The sequence below is a fragment of the Dipodomys merriami genome, unplaced genomic scaffold (assembly GCF_024711535.1).
Source record: "Dipodomys merriami isolate MVZ:Mamm:240054 unplaced genomic scaffold, mDipMer1.0.p SCAF_102, whole genome shotgun sequence".
Lineage (NCBI taxonomy): Eukaryota > Metazoa > Chordata > Mammalia > Rodentia > Heteromyidae > Dipodomys > Dipodomys merriami.
Genome location: NW_027202294.1, coordinates 1,397,402 through 1,414,896, shown reverse-complemented (window position 1 = coordinate 1,414,896; position 17,495 = coordinate 1,397,402). Strand labels below are relative to the sequence as shown.

General features: G+C 39.7%; 1 protein-coding gene across 6 annotated transcripts in view; it reads right to left on the bottom strand.

Annotated features, from left to right (window-relative positions):
* Nucleotides 1–17,495, bottom strand: part of Nt5c2 (5'-nucleotidase, cytosolic II) — a 148,346-nt gene that overhangs the window by 8,362 nt on the left and 122,489 nt on the right. For 5 of the 6 annotated variants that reach the window (XM_069994265.1, XM_069994256.1, XM_069994291.1 and 2 more), the window contains 9 exons: nt 15,278–15,373; nt 7,050–7,141; nt 6,855–6,912; nt 5,742–5,835; nt 4,358–4,411; nt 2,901–2,984; nt 1,549–1,590; nt 517–624; nt 171–237 (listed from right to left, as the gene is read on the bottom strand). In XM_069994265.1, coding sequence (XP_069850366.1) covers nt 171–237; nt 517–624; nt 1,549–1,590; nt 2,901–2,984; nt 4,358–4,411; nt 5,742–5,835; nt 6,855–6,912; nt 7,050–7,141; nt 15,278–15,373 — 695 coding nt within the window. Of the gene's footprint in view, nt 1–170; nt 238–516; nt 625–1,548; nt 1,591–2,900; nt 2,985–4,357; nt 4,412–5,741; nt 5,836–6,544; nt 6,634–6,854; nt 6,913–7,049; nt 7,142–15,277; nt 15,374–17,495 lie in introns of those variants that run through there. The other variant, XM_069994299.1, reaches the window with a different exon arrangement.

The window sequence follows — 17,495 nt, the reverse complement described above, 5'->3', positions numbered from 1 at the left end:
GGAAAGCTGATCCTTTTAATGAAAATAGACCTCATTCCCTTTAACACATTATACTAGTAGGTAACTGAACTATATTCAGTAGGTGACATCAAATTTTCCATTAATGAGGTCTGAGCAAAGACAACATTCATTGTACAAATACAGTAAATAAAGGGAAGTCTGCAACTCACCTCCTGAATAGACAATGCCATGCTGTAGGGGGCCTGTATAGGTACCAATTTTCAGCTTGCCAGTTTTCTATGTGAAAGAGAACACATTTTGTATTACCTTATCATCCTATCACTGTTTCTACCCACATTTCTACTTCACCAGGCAGCCAAATGAATGGTGCCTATTCTTTTCAATTAGCAGTGTGTCAGGCTACCTCAGTTAAGACTAAAACTTAATTTAAAACTCAAAGAGGGCCATAAGTTAAAAATACTTGTGAGTAAAATACATCTTACGAAGAAAGATGTAGAGCAAGGAGAAAACATAGAGGAAAGTGTGCTAGCAGACCCTATTACCCTCTTGACTTACAGTATCCACTTGACGTAGTACTGTGCCTTCTCCAAAAAAGAGTGGTTTCCGTGCATCCACCAAGATCAGGTCAAAGTAGGACTGCCATGGTCGATGGGAGCTCCCAGGCTGGGAAAGGACAGCCAGCAAAAGCCAAAAGATAACTTTTCATCTTAAGGCACCATATTTAATCTCAGTTAAATGAAAGGAATTTTAAAATACTAAGCATAACAAAGAGTCCGTAATTTATAAAAACCTATGACTAATTATGTGATATCTTTTTGGAAACATGCAGGTGTAAATAATAAATGACTAATACTAATTTTAAAAACATTCATTGACTACAGAATTATACAGCACTTTAATACATGCAAGTTTGCTCATACTTTGCTTTTGTTCTCAGAATGATTGCTGTAGGTCAACATTGGCTTTTAGTACATATTGCAAGGTAAACACAACAATAATGTAGCAGTTATGTCCATTAAAATTATTTCCATTCTGAAATGGAATCACAGCAGAAACTTGTCAGGACAAGCTAGAGGTCACTGTACACTGTAATGTGGGGTAGTTTCAAAACACAGATTTGGTAATGCTTATTCATAAAAGGTTACAACTAAAATTCTCCAAGTATGTACGTAAGTTACACTGGGTATTCCTTAAAATATTACAAGAATGAAGCTTTCTCCTCTCAGTAATAACTGCACAATCTATATTGTCAGGAATATACAAATTCAAATTGTTTCTGCAAACTTCCTTAACTTGAAATTTTTATTCACTCTCATACAAATTTAACAATTCTGCACAGAAGTTCTTAGGCATAAAATTATTAAGAGCCTATCCACTAAGAACTATGTATCTCTTTTATTTCTCGTATTTGAACTGCTAGTAATTTAAATTCTACTAGTCCTGTGTTACTTCTAATGGTAATGAAGATTAGACAATAGGTTTTAAAACCACAAATTTTCTAGGTGAGTCCCTAACCATTTCTTTCCAGAATGATTTAACTGCATTATTATACTAAAGCAACGGTCTAATAAGTCACTATTATATTACCTTGGGTCCATGTGGGAAATCAAACAGGTAAGTCATAATTTTCTGGGGAAAAAACAAACAACATGAAATCTGTGTATCACTTTTGTAAAAGAAAGATAACTAAAAAAAACCCAAACAAGGTTTTCATTAAAACATGTCTTTTTCAATACAGGATCCACTGTGCTCTTATTTCCTCTAAAGTGGATGAAATCTTGCCAGTAGAAGCTAAAAATAAATGCCTCATTATACAAAAAAAAAAAACAAAAAAAAAAAAAACAATTCACATTCTCAAGAAAATATATATTTCCAGATGTTTCTGTACAGATTGATTCATATGTCCCAAGTTTTCTTAGAACACATACTTGGAAGAGTAAAGGAGGGTCATAGAAAAGACTTAAAACTTCACATGGAAATAATGTATTACATAAAGAGAATTGGAGGACAGAACTTCTTTTTTTTTTTTTTTTGGGTCCGGTCGTGGAGCCTGAACTCTGGGCCTGGGCGCTGTCCCTCAGCTCTTCAGCTCAAGGCTAGTGCTCTACCAGAGCACCACTTCCAGCTTTTTTCTTTTTGCTTATGTGGTGCTGAGAAATCGAACCCAGGGCCTCAGGCATGCAAGGCAAGTGCTCTACCACTGAGCCACCTTCCCAGCCCATGGAGGACAGAACTTCTTGCAAGAACTATTATCTTGTAGTTGTTTCAGAAAAATTAGTAAGGAGTTAAACCAGTTTTCCCATGTGTTTTAATCATAAAGGTCATGTGTAAAGTTAAGTAGTAGTAAGTTTCAATGGCTAAGGTTCAAAAGAGCTTTCTACCAACTATCCTGCAGAGCTTCCCATGGCAGTGTAGTTTCTCAACAGTGTAGTTTCTCAAATGTACACATATGATGTTCCAAGACATACAGCCACTTTAATCACAAAAATGTTTTAGATAGCCCTTAAATTAAAACCTTCAACTTGGAATCAGAGAAAATAATCAAAAAATATTTTAAAAATTAGAATAATTCCAATATGGTCGTAATCCTATATATTTTGCTTTCAAAGTAAGATAGCAAGAAACTACCTTCATTTAATAAACATTTTTTTTTGGCCAGTCCTGGGGCTTGAACTCAGGGCCTAAGCACTGTCCCTGAGCCTCTCTGTGCTCAAAGCTAGTGCTCTACCACTTGAGCCACAGAGCCACTTCCAGCTTTTTCTGAGTAGTTTATTGGAGATAAAAGTCTCACTAACTTTCCTGCCCAGGCTGGCTTTGAACCACAATCCTCAGATCTCAGTGTCCTCAACTGGCTTAATAAACTTCTCTTCTTAGAACCTTTAGTTCTTTACACCAAAATAACTTCTCTATGTAAGTAAATTTGAATATTAAGCACTTACATCTGTATACTTATAGTCACTGTTGGTGGCAAGAAATACTTTCCCTACTTCATTCATCCGGCTCAGAAGCAAAGGCAGCTTTCCCTGAAATAAAATATGATAATGAACAAAACACAAAATACTTCTGCCCCTCCCACCACCCAGTACTAGGTTTTTAACTCAGAGCCTCATACTTGCTAGGTAAGCACTCTATCACTTGATCATAAAGTCTCAGGCTTCTGCCTGGGCTGTCCTAACATTGTAACCTTGTACCTCCACTTCCTGAGCAGCTGGGATTTCAAGCATGCACCACCATACTCAGCCCTAAATACTTTTACACTGGCCCTTGAGGATACTCATATACTAGAATTTGCCTATGGATTAAAAGGCCATTTGAATGAAGTATTAACACATATAATACAGACATATAACATGTAGACTTATATGATCATTAACAACAGTTATCTATCTTCTTGAGTCTGTCTCAGGAAAGAGTTTAAATTGTCTTGTAATTTCCTGAAGTGTATGATTTAAGGGAGAAGTTGATTGTAAACATAACTAGCAAATTTGTGGATCTCTATATGGAGATTATTAGATATGACTAGATTGTGTATAATATGGTTTTATAAAACACTTAGCAGAATGAAATGATATATGCAAGTCAACCTACATATGTCCATACCCACCCGTAGATAAATTAAGGCAAGTCTAATTCCTGATATGCCTAGAAAGAAAAACACCTTTTCCTCATTTCACAATAAACAGGTTCCTATACAAATACTCCTGAACTCTCTCTAGTTCTTTCTAGAAACTGTAAGAGGGAAGTGAAAACAGGCAGTATACTAAAAACAAGAAACCTTCACTGCACTGCTTCTTTTACTTTACAGAAAAATAATGTATGTCATCTTGGAACTGTGTGTTTAGTTTATAGAAAAGCTGTGAAAATACATTCATATATACTACATATTACTACAATAATGTTATATATACATATGGCAATAAAAACAAACTCTTTATTCTCCATCCAACTTTCCTTAATAGTAGCATCTTAACTGCACATAATCTATACTAAAAAATTAACATGTAAAACACCTATTAACTTTAATTTTTAAAAATTTACCAAGATTTTCACTGATCTTTTTAGGTACTTTTCTGGGGGGGCAATGATGGGGTTTATTAGGCAGGTACTCTACCACTTGAGCTATACCTCCTGTCCTTTTTTGTGCACAAAGTAATCTTGGAGCTGCTATTATGACAATTAGAGCCAAAGGGAAAAAAGAAATTCTGGGTCTTCTTGCCTATCAACAAACAGGAGAAACAGCCTATGATCTGGGTGAAAATCATGGGTGATTATACCTGTGAAAAGCCATACAAGGAAACATCTTTCTTTGTCCATGTCACTATAAATAGATATGCTTGAGTTTTTTTCTTTGATTGGTAAAATAAACTATACAGATCAACTTCTCCCTCATACTTACATCTTTGACAACATACTTCTCAAGATTTTCAACTGTCTTTTCCTTAAGGGAGCCCTACAAAAAAAAATAAAAAAGAACTAAGAAAAGAATAAAGTCATTTTTTAATATTTAGTTTGTAAAAAAAATATATTTACTATCAACTCAAATTTACATTATTTACCAAAATAGAAAATGTAAGTTAAAATCACAGAAAAATATCTTCAAATATGAAACTACTTCTATTTTAATTTAGAAATTAAGATTTCATATGGTTTATAGTAAATATAATTTTTTGCATGATTTATAGTAAATACAATTTTTTTTTTTTGCCAGTCCTGGGGCTTGATCTGGCCCTGGGCACTGTCCCTGAGCTCCCTTTTAGCCACAACATCACTTCTGGTTTATGTGGGTTTTTTTTAATTTGTTTTTTGTTTTTTGTTGGTCTTGGGGCTTGAACTCTGGGCTTGGGCGCTGTCCTTGTGTTCTTCAGCTAAAGGCTAGCGCTCTACCGCTTGAGCCACAGCACTACTTCCGGTTTTCTAGTGGTTTATTGGAGATAAGAGTCTCACAAACTTTCCTGCCCGGGCTGGCTTTGAACCATGATCCTCAGATCTCAGCCTCCTGAGTAGCTAAGATTACAGGCGTGAGCCACCGGCGTCCAGCTTTTCTGGTTTTTTGTGATTAGAACTCTTAAGGACTTTCCAGCCTCGGCTGGCTTTGAACCATGTCCCTCAGATCTCAGCCTCTTGAGTAGCTAGGATTACAGACATGAGACACCAGTGCCCAGTAGTAAATATAAATTTAATATTAAGTAGTAATATTCTTAGTCAAGTAAGAAGTATTTGAACAACAAAAAGCAAAGGATGACCCAGGCAATAATCTTCATACTTGTAATTGTAGCAACTCAGAAAGCTTAGATTGGATGAATGCATTTCAAACCCAGCCTGGGCAGGAAATTCCCCGAGACTGTTATCTCCAATTAACCACCAAAAGCTGGAAGCAGAGCTGTGGCTGAAGTGGTAGGACACTAGCCTTAAGCACAAAAGCTCAGGGACAGTACCTAGACCCTGAGTATAAGCACCAGGACCAGCAAAAACAAAACAACAAAAAGACAAAAACAAAGAACTATTATCCATAAATAATTTAAGTACAATTTCATACTCTAAAATCTCTTCTAAGTTTGAAAAATGAAAACTCAATAAAATCAAGAAGCTAGGCTTTTGCCACTGAGGAAAGGGTGGTGGGACAATCAGACAGAAGCAAATGTATCCCAGAATAATCACTAGGTGGGCAAGTCCCATGCTTTCCTCTCCTACTTTCTTAAACAGAAGAAAAATTCTGTCCCATTTGTCCTTTCAAAGCTAATGCCTGACTGTGAGCCAGTAAAGAAGCAGCTTCTAGGTACCTTGTAATGAACCCAGTCCACAGCATCTCTCACATCCTGAAACATGCTCCGGTAGGACATGAAGAGGTCCCCATCCTTAAATCCTGTCTCACAGCTACAGAAAAATGAGAAGAACATGACAGGGAATCCAAAAGAGTAAATAAAATGAGTTATCATAAGTTGCCCGGGGGGCCTAAAGGTTCCAGGTCACATTGTGTATATAGGCTGCGGCTGATTATGAAAATATTTACTCCCTAATGAAAATCATTTTTGGCCATTACAAATGGCCATAGTGTTCAATGGAATGCAATAATTTTAAACAAATACAAAATGACAGCATAATATATTGAATGGAAACTAAAATATCAGGTTGTTTTACTTGTCCCTTTTTACAAACAGGTTCTCATTAAAGAAACATTTAGAACTTAAAATTGGTCATTTAGATTCTTTCCACTTTGATTTTTTGACATTGGCCCTGGGTACAAAGGTACTGTCTATTTTCTGTTTAGCTTAGTGACTCAGCTTTCCACCGAATACCTTGAAGCTGGATAAGGCCCAAGATAAGAAGTTAGCAACTCTTGACATATATGGTTATACTTTGAGCAGTACTAAACAATTCCTTCAAAAGGAAAGGCTAGCTGGTTTAAAAGTTTAGCAAAATTTTGGTTTCAGGAAGATAAATAGCATTTATTCCTCAAGGAAATCTTGCTGGGCCTGGGAATGAAACTAAATTACCATCACTGAATGGCTCCTAGGTAGCTGCTGTGAAATGAGTTGGGGGGTTTTAGTGTAATTCTGCTTGGACAGATAATCATCACACAAACCTCCCACTCAGTTGTCACAATTAGCACCTCTGCTGGCCGTCTTCATTCTCAGGAGAAGCCAATCAGAAGTGGTCCCTTCCAAACATGGCTGCAGCACACTGGCAAGGAGAGGGGCCGTGTGGGAGGTGAGAGCCTGCATGGAGCTGCTGGTGCTGTCCCATCTCTCAGGCTGGCAATGTGGCATCTCTCACTAGCACTAAATTCACTTCAGAAAAGCAGAAAAGACCTACAATGGCCAGTTCTCTAAAACCCTGTACATTAATTTTTTTAAAAAATCAACTGGAAAAAGAAAACTGTAGTATATACATACCTCGTATATCTGGGACAATTAGTAAAAAAATCTACTAGGCAGGCCAACAGGTAGGTTTCTGAAAAATGAAGAATAGATATTCATAAGCTAGATATGAAATAATTTAAACTTATTTCATTATCTCCCTTGAGCAAAGATAAATGATCATGGAAAGAAGAGAAAGCATCAGTTTATATAAGCATAGAATGAGTCTACCTGGTAAATTGAATAATGTGTTCAGAATATAAAATCGTTCAGTGTCATCTCGTTGGATAAATTTATTTGGATACTGCTCTCTAGTTTCTGGCCTGAAAGAAAAGGTTAAAAATTAACTGACATTCAAAACATTAACATGGTAATTATAGAAGTGTTCATGTTCAAATTTAGTTCAAATATTCTGATGGTTATGTGCATCAAAAAACTAACTAATCATAGGCAGCTATGAAGGTGAGGCAAGCTCAAGTTCTATCCCTTAAGAAGTTCTTAGTCTGGGCTGGGAAGGTGGCTCAGTGGTAGAGCACTTGCCTTGCATGCATGAGGCCCTGGGTTCGATTCCTTAGCACCACATAAGCAAAAAAAAAAAGAAGAAGTGGCGCTGTGGCTCAAGTGGTAGAGTGCTAGCCTTGAGCTGAAGAGCTGAGGGACAGCGCCCAGGCCCAGAGTTCAGGCCCCATGACCCCCCCCCCCAAAAGAAGTTCTTAGTCTGGTAGATGAGTCATATACCTTAAAATTTTAACAGTGTAAAGCAACAACACAACCACTACAAGAAAGCTACAAAACACTAAGGAAAACTGTTTTTATCTTAAAAGGTAGAAGGAAGTGAATGTTAAGAATGGGGCAAGGACAATCTAGCAAGGATCCACATAAGTGGTATAAGTTGGGACCTAAAGGCTAATTGGACCAGTTCAGAAACGAGTACAAATTTAGTTGAGCATGTGGAACAGAGAGAAACACAGCTGGAAATATGGGTCAAGAAAAAAATCATGCTATTGCTCTTATACTTCAAAATAAGAGGATGCTACTTACAGTTGTTAAGTAGGGGGATTAAACTAAGCTTTCACCAAGTTCTAAAAACATTAAGTTGGTAGCAATTTTAGGATGAGAGAAAGAAAATGAGATTTTTTTTTTTGGGGGGGGGGGGATTGGGTCTGTTGTGGGGCTTGAACTCGGGCCTGAGCGCTGTCCCTGTGCTCTTCAGCTCAAGGCAAGTTCTCTACAGCTTGAGCCACAGCGCCACTTCCGGTGGTTTCTGAGTGGTTTATTGGAGATAAAGAGTCTCATGGACTTTCCTGCCCGGGGCTGGCTTTGAACCACGATCCTCAGATCTCAGCCTCCTGAATAGCTAGGATTACAGGCGTGAGCCACCGGCGCCCAGCATAAGATGTATTTTTTAAATTACCATAAATTCTTCCTGTCCCTTTGCAATGCAACGTTGTGCCTCCTCCCATTAGAAGCTCAGTTTGTATTTCTCCATCCTTGAACATAGATATAAATAGCAATACAGGTATAAACAGCAACTTGAGATACAAGTAGAAATTTAGAAAATATTTGCCCTCTCCTGCTGCACTTGGAACCCTGAGATTTCTCTGTGAATGAGAGTGAGATAGTTTGCTGGAGGATAAAAAGGAATATGAAGGCATTTTAGCCAAAAGCTGCATAGTGCCAGACATGTAAGTTAGGCCACTTTAGATCAGCTGCCAACTGATCTATCAACTTAACCACAGACAGACACATAAAAGAGATCATAGGGATTAACTGAGTAACCCCAGAATTGCCCAGCTAACTTAAAAAAAAATTTTTTTTCATGCTGTTACTAGGGGCTTATCAGGGCCTGGGCACTGTCCCTTAGCTTTTTTACTCAAGGTCAACACTTGAACCACAGCTCTATTTCTGCACTTTTGTTGGTTAATTGGAGATAAGCATCTCATAGATTTTTCTTGCCTGGGTTGGCTTTGAACTATGATTCTTAGATCTCAGCCTCCTGAGTAGCTAGGATTGTCAGTATGAGCCACCAAGTGCCCAATTTTTATTTTTTGGTTGGTCGTGGGGCCTGAACTCTGGTCCTGGGTGCTGTCCCTCAGATCTTCAGCTCAAGGCTAGTGCTCTACCACTTGAGCCACAGCACTATTTCTGACTTTTTCTGCTTATGTGGTACTGAAAAATCAAACCCAGAGCCTCATGCATGCAAGGCAAGCACTCTATCACTGAGCCACCTTCCCAGTCCTCTTTTTTTTTTTTTAAATGTTTTTTATTGTGAAAATACTGTACAGAGGGGTTACAGTTACATAAGCAAGGTAATGAGTACATTTCTTATCCAACATTGTTGCCTCCTCCTTTGTTTTTCCCCTACCATCCTGTCCCTCCCACCTCCTCAACTTAACCCCTACCTCCACCCCACCTCCCATTTGTTTTGTTTTTTGAGACAGGACCTCACTATGTAAGCTAACCTCAAAAGTGATTTACCTGCCTCAGCTTCACCAGTGCTAAGACTATAGGCATGTTACCATTCTGCCAAGCTAAAATTTTAAAAATTGAGCTAAATGGTCACTGCTTTAAGCCACCAAGTTTTGGAGTAACTTGTTCAGCAGACAGCCGACTGACACAGAGCTCAAGTAATGGGAAATCAATTGGTAGTTATACAGTAGTACAGATGAAAAGAGTAGGGCTTGTCCTAGCTTGAGTCAGAGGGGGAAAAAATGTACTTATCTTCTTTTTCTTTTTGGAATGCTAGGGATCAAACCCACGGCCTTCTATATGCTTCACTAGGTAGACATTTTATATCCCCAACCCATAAAAAAATATTTTTAAGCTGGATGCCGGCAGTTCATGCCTGTAATCCTAGCTATTCAGGAGGCTGAGATGTGAGTACCAAGGTTTGAAGCTGGATGGACCAGGAAAGTCTGAGACTTTTATCTCTAGTTAACTACCATAAAGCCAGAAGTGAAGCTATGGCTCAAGTGGTTAGAGTGCTAGCCTTGAGCAAAAGAGCTAAGGAACAGCAACCAGGTCCTGATTACTAGCCCCAGTATTAGCACCAAAAAAAAAAGTATTCAAGGAAAATTGCCAAGGTAACTTACTGGGTATGGGGGATGAAGAATACAAAAGTTAAATGATGATGATGTGTTTCAAAAAATAACTTTATTGTTACTATTAATGTGTTGTACAGAGGGGCTACCATTACATTGTCAGGTAATGAGTATGTTTCTTTTTTGAACAATGTCACCCTTCCATTACTTTTCCCCAGTAAGATGATGATTTTTGTTGTTGTTGTTTTTGGTTGGTTGTGGGTCCTGAACTCTGGGTCTGGGCACTGTCCCTCAGCTCTTCAGCTCAAGGCTAACACTCTACCACTTGAGCCACAGCACCACTTCCAGCTTTTTCTGCTTATGCAGTACTGAGAAATCGAAACCAGGGCCTCATGCATGCAAGGCAAACACTCTACCACTGAGCCACTTTCCCAGCCCCCAGATGATGATGTTTTATACTAAGGTCACTGGGAAATGACTCAGGACCAGTGGCTATGAAACCTTATCTCCAAAATAACCAGCAAACAGTGAGATGGGATAGAGTGCCAGCCAAATAAGCAAGCCAAACCATTTAATCCATGTGTGGTGTGTGGTGTGTGTGTGTGTGGTGTGTGTGTGTGTGTGTGTGTGTGTGTGTGTGTGTGTGTGTGTGTTGGTCCTGGGGCTTGAACTCAGGGCCTGGATGCTGATCATTAGCTTTTTCACTCAAGGCTGATGTTCTACCACTTGAGCCACAGCTCTACTTCCAGCTTTTTGGTGGTTAATTGGAGATGAGTCTCACAAACTTCTATGTCTTCTATGTTGCACTGTGATACTCAGATCTCAGCCTTCTGAGTAGCTAGAAATATAGGTATGAGCCATGGCCCCTAGCATAAATGACTTATTTTTTAAAATACTGTTAAGTGTATTCCTAAAGAAAATACTTTGAAATTATACTATGGAGAGGTGGTTTATGAATCTTGAGCTAGTAAATTTGGTTTTAAAATTAATTTACTAAAAAATAAATAAAATACAATTAATTTACTGAACTGTTTCTTTTTCTTTTCTTCCCTACTTTCTCTTCCACTAACAACAAAATCCTTTTTCAGGCATAAATAAAACGTTGGCTTGCCTTCAATAAAAATTTTAAGAACAGTGACCTTTGTATATAAAAGAGCTTATACTATACTACAGCAATTATTTTTTGCTTAAATCCTGCTTCCTGATATTCATGATTTTTTTTTTTCAGTCATGGGACTTGAACTCTGGGCCTAGGTGCTGTACCTCAGCTCTTCAGTCCAAGGCTAGTACTCTATCAAGCACCACTTCCGGTTTTCTGGTGGTTAATTGGAGATAAAGAGTCTCAGGACTTTCCTGCCCGGGCTGGCTTTGAACCACAATCCTCAGATCTCTGCCTCCTGAATAGCTACAGGCATGAGCCACAGTGCCTAGCTCATGAATCTTAAACATCACCTTGTAAAACAAAGAAAAAGAAAAGTGGAAGTCAGGAGAGGTGGCTCACATCTATAATCCTAGATACTTGGGAGGTGAAGATCAGGAGAATAAAAGTTTTAGGCCAGCTGTGGCAAACACTTAGTGAGACTCTCATCTCAACCAATAAACTAGGCATGGCGATTTTTATCTGTTATGCCAGCTATGACAGAAGTCTAGGTAGGAGGATCAAGCCAAGCCTTCTGGCAAAAATTCAAAAAGCCCTATCCTAGAAGTAAAGCAAAATAAAAAGAAAAGGACCAGGGGAGAGACTCAAGTGGTAGAATACACAAGGCTCTGAGTTCAAATACCAGTACTGCAAAGAAAGAAAGGAATGAAAGGAAAGAAAGGCAGATTTATCCCTTCTAATCACTCCCTTATGTCAAGGTGTATATTATTTCACATTATTCTCACAGAGTATATCTAAGACATCTCTGTGTCTCTTTAATGTCAGTAAAGTCATTTGAACAAAGTATATTAGATGATTGAATTGTCAGAGAGACACTATTTTAAGATTTCAAGGAAGCTCAGTTAGTTTCAGTTAGTTTGAGACTCTTAAAAAATTACTTGCCAAGCCAGGTGCCAGTGGCTCATGCCTGTAATCGTAGCTACTCTGGAGGCTGAGATCTGAGGATCATGGTTCGAAGCCAGCCCGGGCAGAAAAGTCTCTGTGAGACTCTTATCTCCAATTAACCACTCAAAAACTGACATAGCTCAAGTGATAGAGCACTAGCTTTGAGCACAAAAAGTTGCAGGGACAGTACCTAGGCCCTGAGTTCAAGTCCTATAGCCAAAAAAAAATTACTTGCCAAAAGATAATGTTCTTGGGCTGGGAATTTGGCTTAGTGGTAGAGTGCTTGCCTAGAATGCATGAAGCCCTGAGTTCGATTCCTCAGTACCACATCAACAGAAAAGGCCAGTAGTAAGCCGGGCGCTGGTGGCTCACGCCTGTAATCCTAGCTACTCAGGAGGCTGAGATCTAAGGATCGCCGTTCAAAGCCAGCACGGGCAGGAGAGACCGTGAGACTCCTATCTCCAATAAACCACCAGAAAACCGGAAGTGGCGCTGTAGCTCAAGTGGTAGAGCGCTCGCCTTGAGCTGAGGGACAGCGCCCAGGCCCAGAGTTCAAGCCCCACGACCGAAAAAAAAAAAAAAGAAAAGAAAAGAAAAGAAAAGGCCAGTAGTGGTGCTGTGACTCAAGTGGTAGAGTGTTAGCCTTGAGCAAAAGAAGCTCAGGGACAGTGGCCCAGGCCCTGAGTTCAAGCCCCAGGACTGGCAATAAAAAAAGATATTGTTATTTAATAACAACAATAGAGTTTTTACTACTTGCCCACTAAGAGAAACTATTATAGACACTGATAAAATCTACTTTGTTTTTTTTTTTTTTTTTTTTTGGGGGGGGGGGGGTCCGGTCGTGGGGCCTGAACTCTGGGCCTGGGCGCTGTCCCTCAGCTCTTCAGCTCAAGGCTAGCGCTCTACCACTTGAGCCACAGCGCCACTTCCGGCTTTTTTCTTTTTGCTTATGTGGTGCTGAGGAAACGAACCCAGGGCCTCGAGCATGCAAGGCAAGCGCTCTACCACTGAGCCACCTTCCCAGCCCTACTTTGGTTTTAAAAGTTGCAGTTCTTCATTTGAGAGGTAAGAGAAGAGGATCTTAAATACAAGACTAGCGTGAGAAAAACAAAGTTGCTGTTCTGACCCACTACAGTAAGTAGAGAAAATAGGAAGCTACAAGTTGTCAAATTGCAATACTGAGATTCTTAAAGACAAAATTGTTATATTTCATCAAGAATAGTAGTAGGTGTTAAATTTTACCTGCTGTTTATGAGGGTGGAAAAGTCCAAATTAGTAACAGTACTGGAAATATTAAAAATTAAGAATCTAGCTTCTGGTTTTGTTTTTGTAGTGCTAGAGATGATACTAGCTAGCAAGGCAAGCAGCTTTTACTTAAGCATTCTACCACTGATCTATATTCCAGTACTTTCCTGCCTCTTGTTTTTTGTTGATGAGGTCATATTAAGTAACCTAGATTCTGACCATCAAATTCCTTGACCACACACAAGGCTCAGTGATACAGGGTCTCCCTGAGTAGCTGAGACCATTGGGAAACACCACCCTGCCTTTTATTTGTTTTTGTTTTTGTTTTGTTTTTTGTTTTGTCAGTCATGGGGCTTGAACTCTGGTCCTGGGCGCTGTCCCTCAGCTCTTCAGCTCAAGGCGAGCGCTCTACCACTTGAGCTACAGTGCCACTTCTGGTTTTCTGGTGGTTTATTGGAGATAGGAGTCTCACAGTCTCTCCTGCCCGGGCTGGCTTTGAACCACGATCCTTAGATCTCAGCCTCCTGGGTAGCTAGGATTACAGGCGTGAGCCACCAGCGCCCGGCTCACCCTGCCTTTTATTTGTATTTAGGGTACTAAACTCTGTAGTTTTAACCCCATGTTTTAATGCTTTGCTCAAAAAAATACCCAAAATTTAAAGATATTCGTTAAAAATTTAAGAACAGTTGGGCAGCCAGACACTGCTGGCTCACATCTGTAATCCCAGCTACTCAGAAGGCTAAGATCTGAGGATCGCAGTTCAAAGCCAGCCTGGACAGGAAAGTCTGTGAGACTCTCATCTCCAATAAACTTCCAGAAAAGGCTGAAAGTGGCACTGTAGCTTATGTGGTAGAGAGCTAGCCTTGAGCAAAAAAGCTCAGGGACAGTGTGCTCAGGCCCTCAGTTCAAGCCCCAAGACTGACAAATACATAACATTACATACATCTCCAAAAACTCTTACACACATATCTCTTTCTCTTTTTTTCTCTCCTCTCTCTCTCTCTCTCCTCTCTCCTCTCTCTTTCTCTCTCTCTCTCTCTCTTTGTAGGTCATGGGGCTTGAACTCTGGGCCTGGGCACTGTCCCTAAGCTCTTCAGCTCAAGGCTAATGCTCTACCACTAGAGCTATAGCACCACTTCCGGTTTTCTGGTGGTTAACTGGAGATAAGAATCTCAGGACGTTCCTGCCAGGGATTTGAGGTGTGATCCTCAGATCTCAGTCTTCTGAGTAGTTAGGTTTACAGGCATGAGCTACCAGCGCCTGGCACACACATATCTCTTTTGAATAACGACCTGAGCAATACATTTAAAAGGAGAAATTAAATAGGGCTGAGAAGGTGGCTCAGTGGTAGAGCGCTTGCCTTGCATGCCTGAGGCCCTGGGTTCAATTCCTCAGCACCACATAAGAAAAAAAGCCGGAAGTGGCGCTGTGGCTCAAGTGGTAGAGTGCTAGCCTTGAGCTGAAGAGCTGAGGGACAACACCCAGGCCCCACGAGTTCAGGCCCCACGACCGGACCAAAAAAAAAAAGAAAATAAGGACTACACACATTGGGCCATCCTAGCAAGCATAAGACCCTGAGTTCAAAGGACAGAGCCATAAAAAGGAGCAGGGGAAGAGAAATCTGAGAATTTCAAATCTAAACTACAGTTTTTTTTTTTCAAACAAGTTTCAAGATTAGCTTTTTCAGATGAATTTAAAGGAAAGTAATTACTAAATATGTCTGTAAGTTAGTTTGGGTTCTGTCTAACAAATGTCATCTATCCTTATATAAAAAGCAGGATAAGAAAGTTTATTTGTAGCCAGGCGCTGGTGGCTCACGCCCGTAACCTAGCTACTCAGGAGGCTGAGATCTGAGGATCGCTGGTTCAAAGTCAGCCCTGGCAGGAAAGTCCGTGAGACTCTTATCTCCAATAAACCACTAGAAGACAGGAAGTGGCGCTGTGGCTCAAGCGGTAGAGTGCTCGCCTTGAGCTGAAGAGCTGAGGGACAGCGCCCAAGCCCAGAGTTAAAGCCCCACAACTGACCAAAAAAATAAATAAATAAGAAAGTTTATTTGTAGAGACAATGTCATCTTTATATTGTCTAACTATAAAAATACTAGAAAGAGGCTTAAGGATCTTTGTACTTACCCTCTTATGAAGTTAAATCCATGTGCACAAACCAAGAGGTTTCCATAGGCATCAACTTTCAAAAGATTTCCATATAGTGTGTCAAAGACAAGTCCTCTACATGAAAAGGAAGACATTATTGATAGTGGTAAATAACATAAGCAATAATTTGATGTGGCACTACCAATCACCATGAACCAGCTTTATCTAATTCAGCCTTTGTAGAAAATCAGTATGTCCTCAAACAATATAACAGAGAGTAAATTAAGTGAACAGAATATCAAAATCGAATTCCATGGCTAAGGCTGTAGCTCAGTGGTAGAGCATTTGCTTGGCAGTTGTAAAGCTCTGGATTTGATTTCCAGCACTGCAAAGCTAAAAAAATCCCCATTGCACATCCAAAAAAAAATCTCAAGAGCAACTAAAACACTTATCCTAGACACATTAGTAATCACAGATATTTTCTGTTGGGATTAAGGACTCAATCAAACAGGTGCAAAATTCTAATTCCTCATGATATAATTGATAATTATTCTAAAATAGTCTTTACATTTCCCTGGAAACTGAGCTAGTCTTTAATATTTCCCTCTATTAGATGCTGTATGTGGGGCATATGACAGAATTTCAAATAAACACTATCTTCCTTAATCTTCAATTTTCCCCATCAAGTCCAGAAACACAAACTAAAAAAAAGCTCTGATTACCAAGTTGCACATACTAGCAAAACATATAAATGCCCTCTAACAGCCAAAGGAAGGCCAGATTGGGCTATCTATGATTACTGCTTACTACATTTAAGGATGTCTTTTCTATACACTAAGCCCAACTCAGGAACACAAAAGCAGTCTTTTTAACTACCATTTCCTGCATGGGGAGAAGGAAATGTTTCTCTCTCCTTTTCCATTTCTCCTTCCTTTAAAGACCCTGTTAATTCTAAAATCAATGCTAAACTTTCACCTTGTAAGACTATCCTTTTGTGAGACATTCTGACATTCTTTTTATATATGGATCTCAGGATTCATGAGTTTTTCGTGGACACTGGGAAGCTCTCATCCATTCCTGGTGACAAAAACTGGAGATCCAGACAGTAACCAGTATTGATGGAGCCTCCAAAGTCAAAAGATTCACTGTACTACTCCTAACCTAAAGTGTAAAGAATACCTGATTATCTTCTGATCCTTATCATCTTCTGGTTCTGATTTCGGAAGTCTGCAAAATAAATTTCCCCTAGTCTCCTCCTAAATAAGATAGGGAAATGACTTTTTTGATTCCCTTTTTATCCAGGGATGGCCAATCTGTTGGCCATCAGTCTATTCTCAGCATGAAGAAACCATAAATGACAGACCATTAATCCTCTATACTACTTTTAATCTTAAAAGAGACCAAAGCCATTTCATGGGGACATGAGGCAGAATAGAGAGATAAGGAGACAAGGTAATTGTGTTTTTTATTTCCGAATTATTCTGTTAGAAGATTTTAAAAAGACTACCTAAATCTGTCTTTTTTAAAATGGTAAAAATCTGAGAACTCTTCATAAATGGGTAAAGACAAAAATAAAAGGCTTATCTGACCTTACAGTTACCAGTGTTTGAGGTAGGCCTCATTGTTATTAAGAGAAAATTATTGTCTAAGGATTGAGTTACTAGACTGACATGACCACTTGTGTTTACCAGCTCCAAGAGCAAAAAAGCTACAGAAAAGAACCACCATTTTGCATCTTTAACTCCATTTCCTACATGGGAAGCAAGACATGTTTCTCTTTTTCTATTTTTCCTAACAAACCCTTAGCCCGAGGCTGGTGGCTTACACCTATAATTCAAGCTATTCAGGAGGCTGAGATCTAAGGATCACGGTTCAAAGTCAATTCGGGCAGGAAAGTCCATGAGACTTTTTTTTGGGGCGGGGGGGCGGGAGGTGGTAGTCCGGTCGTGGGGCCTTAACTCTGGGCCTGGGTGCTGTTCCTCAGCTCTTCAGCTCAAGGCTAGCGCTCTACCACTTGAGCCACAGCGCCACTTCCGGCTTTTTTCTTTTTGCTTATGTGGTACTGAGGAATTGAACCCAAGGCCTCATGCATGCAAGGCAAGCACTCTACCACTGAGCCACCTTCCCAACCCCCCATAAGACTCTTATCTCCCATTAACCACCAGAAAACCCGAAGTGGTACTGTGGCTCAAGTGGTAGAGCACTTAGGGACAGCACTGAGGCCCAGAGGTCAAGCCCCATGACCAAACAAAACCAA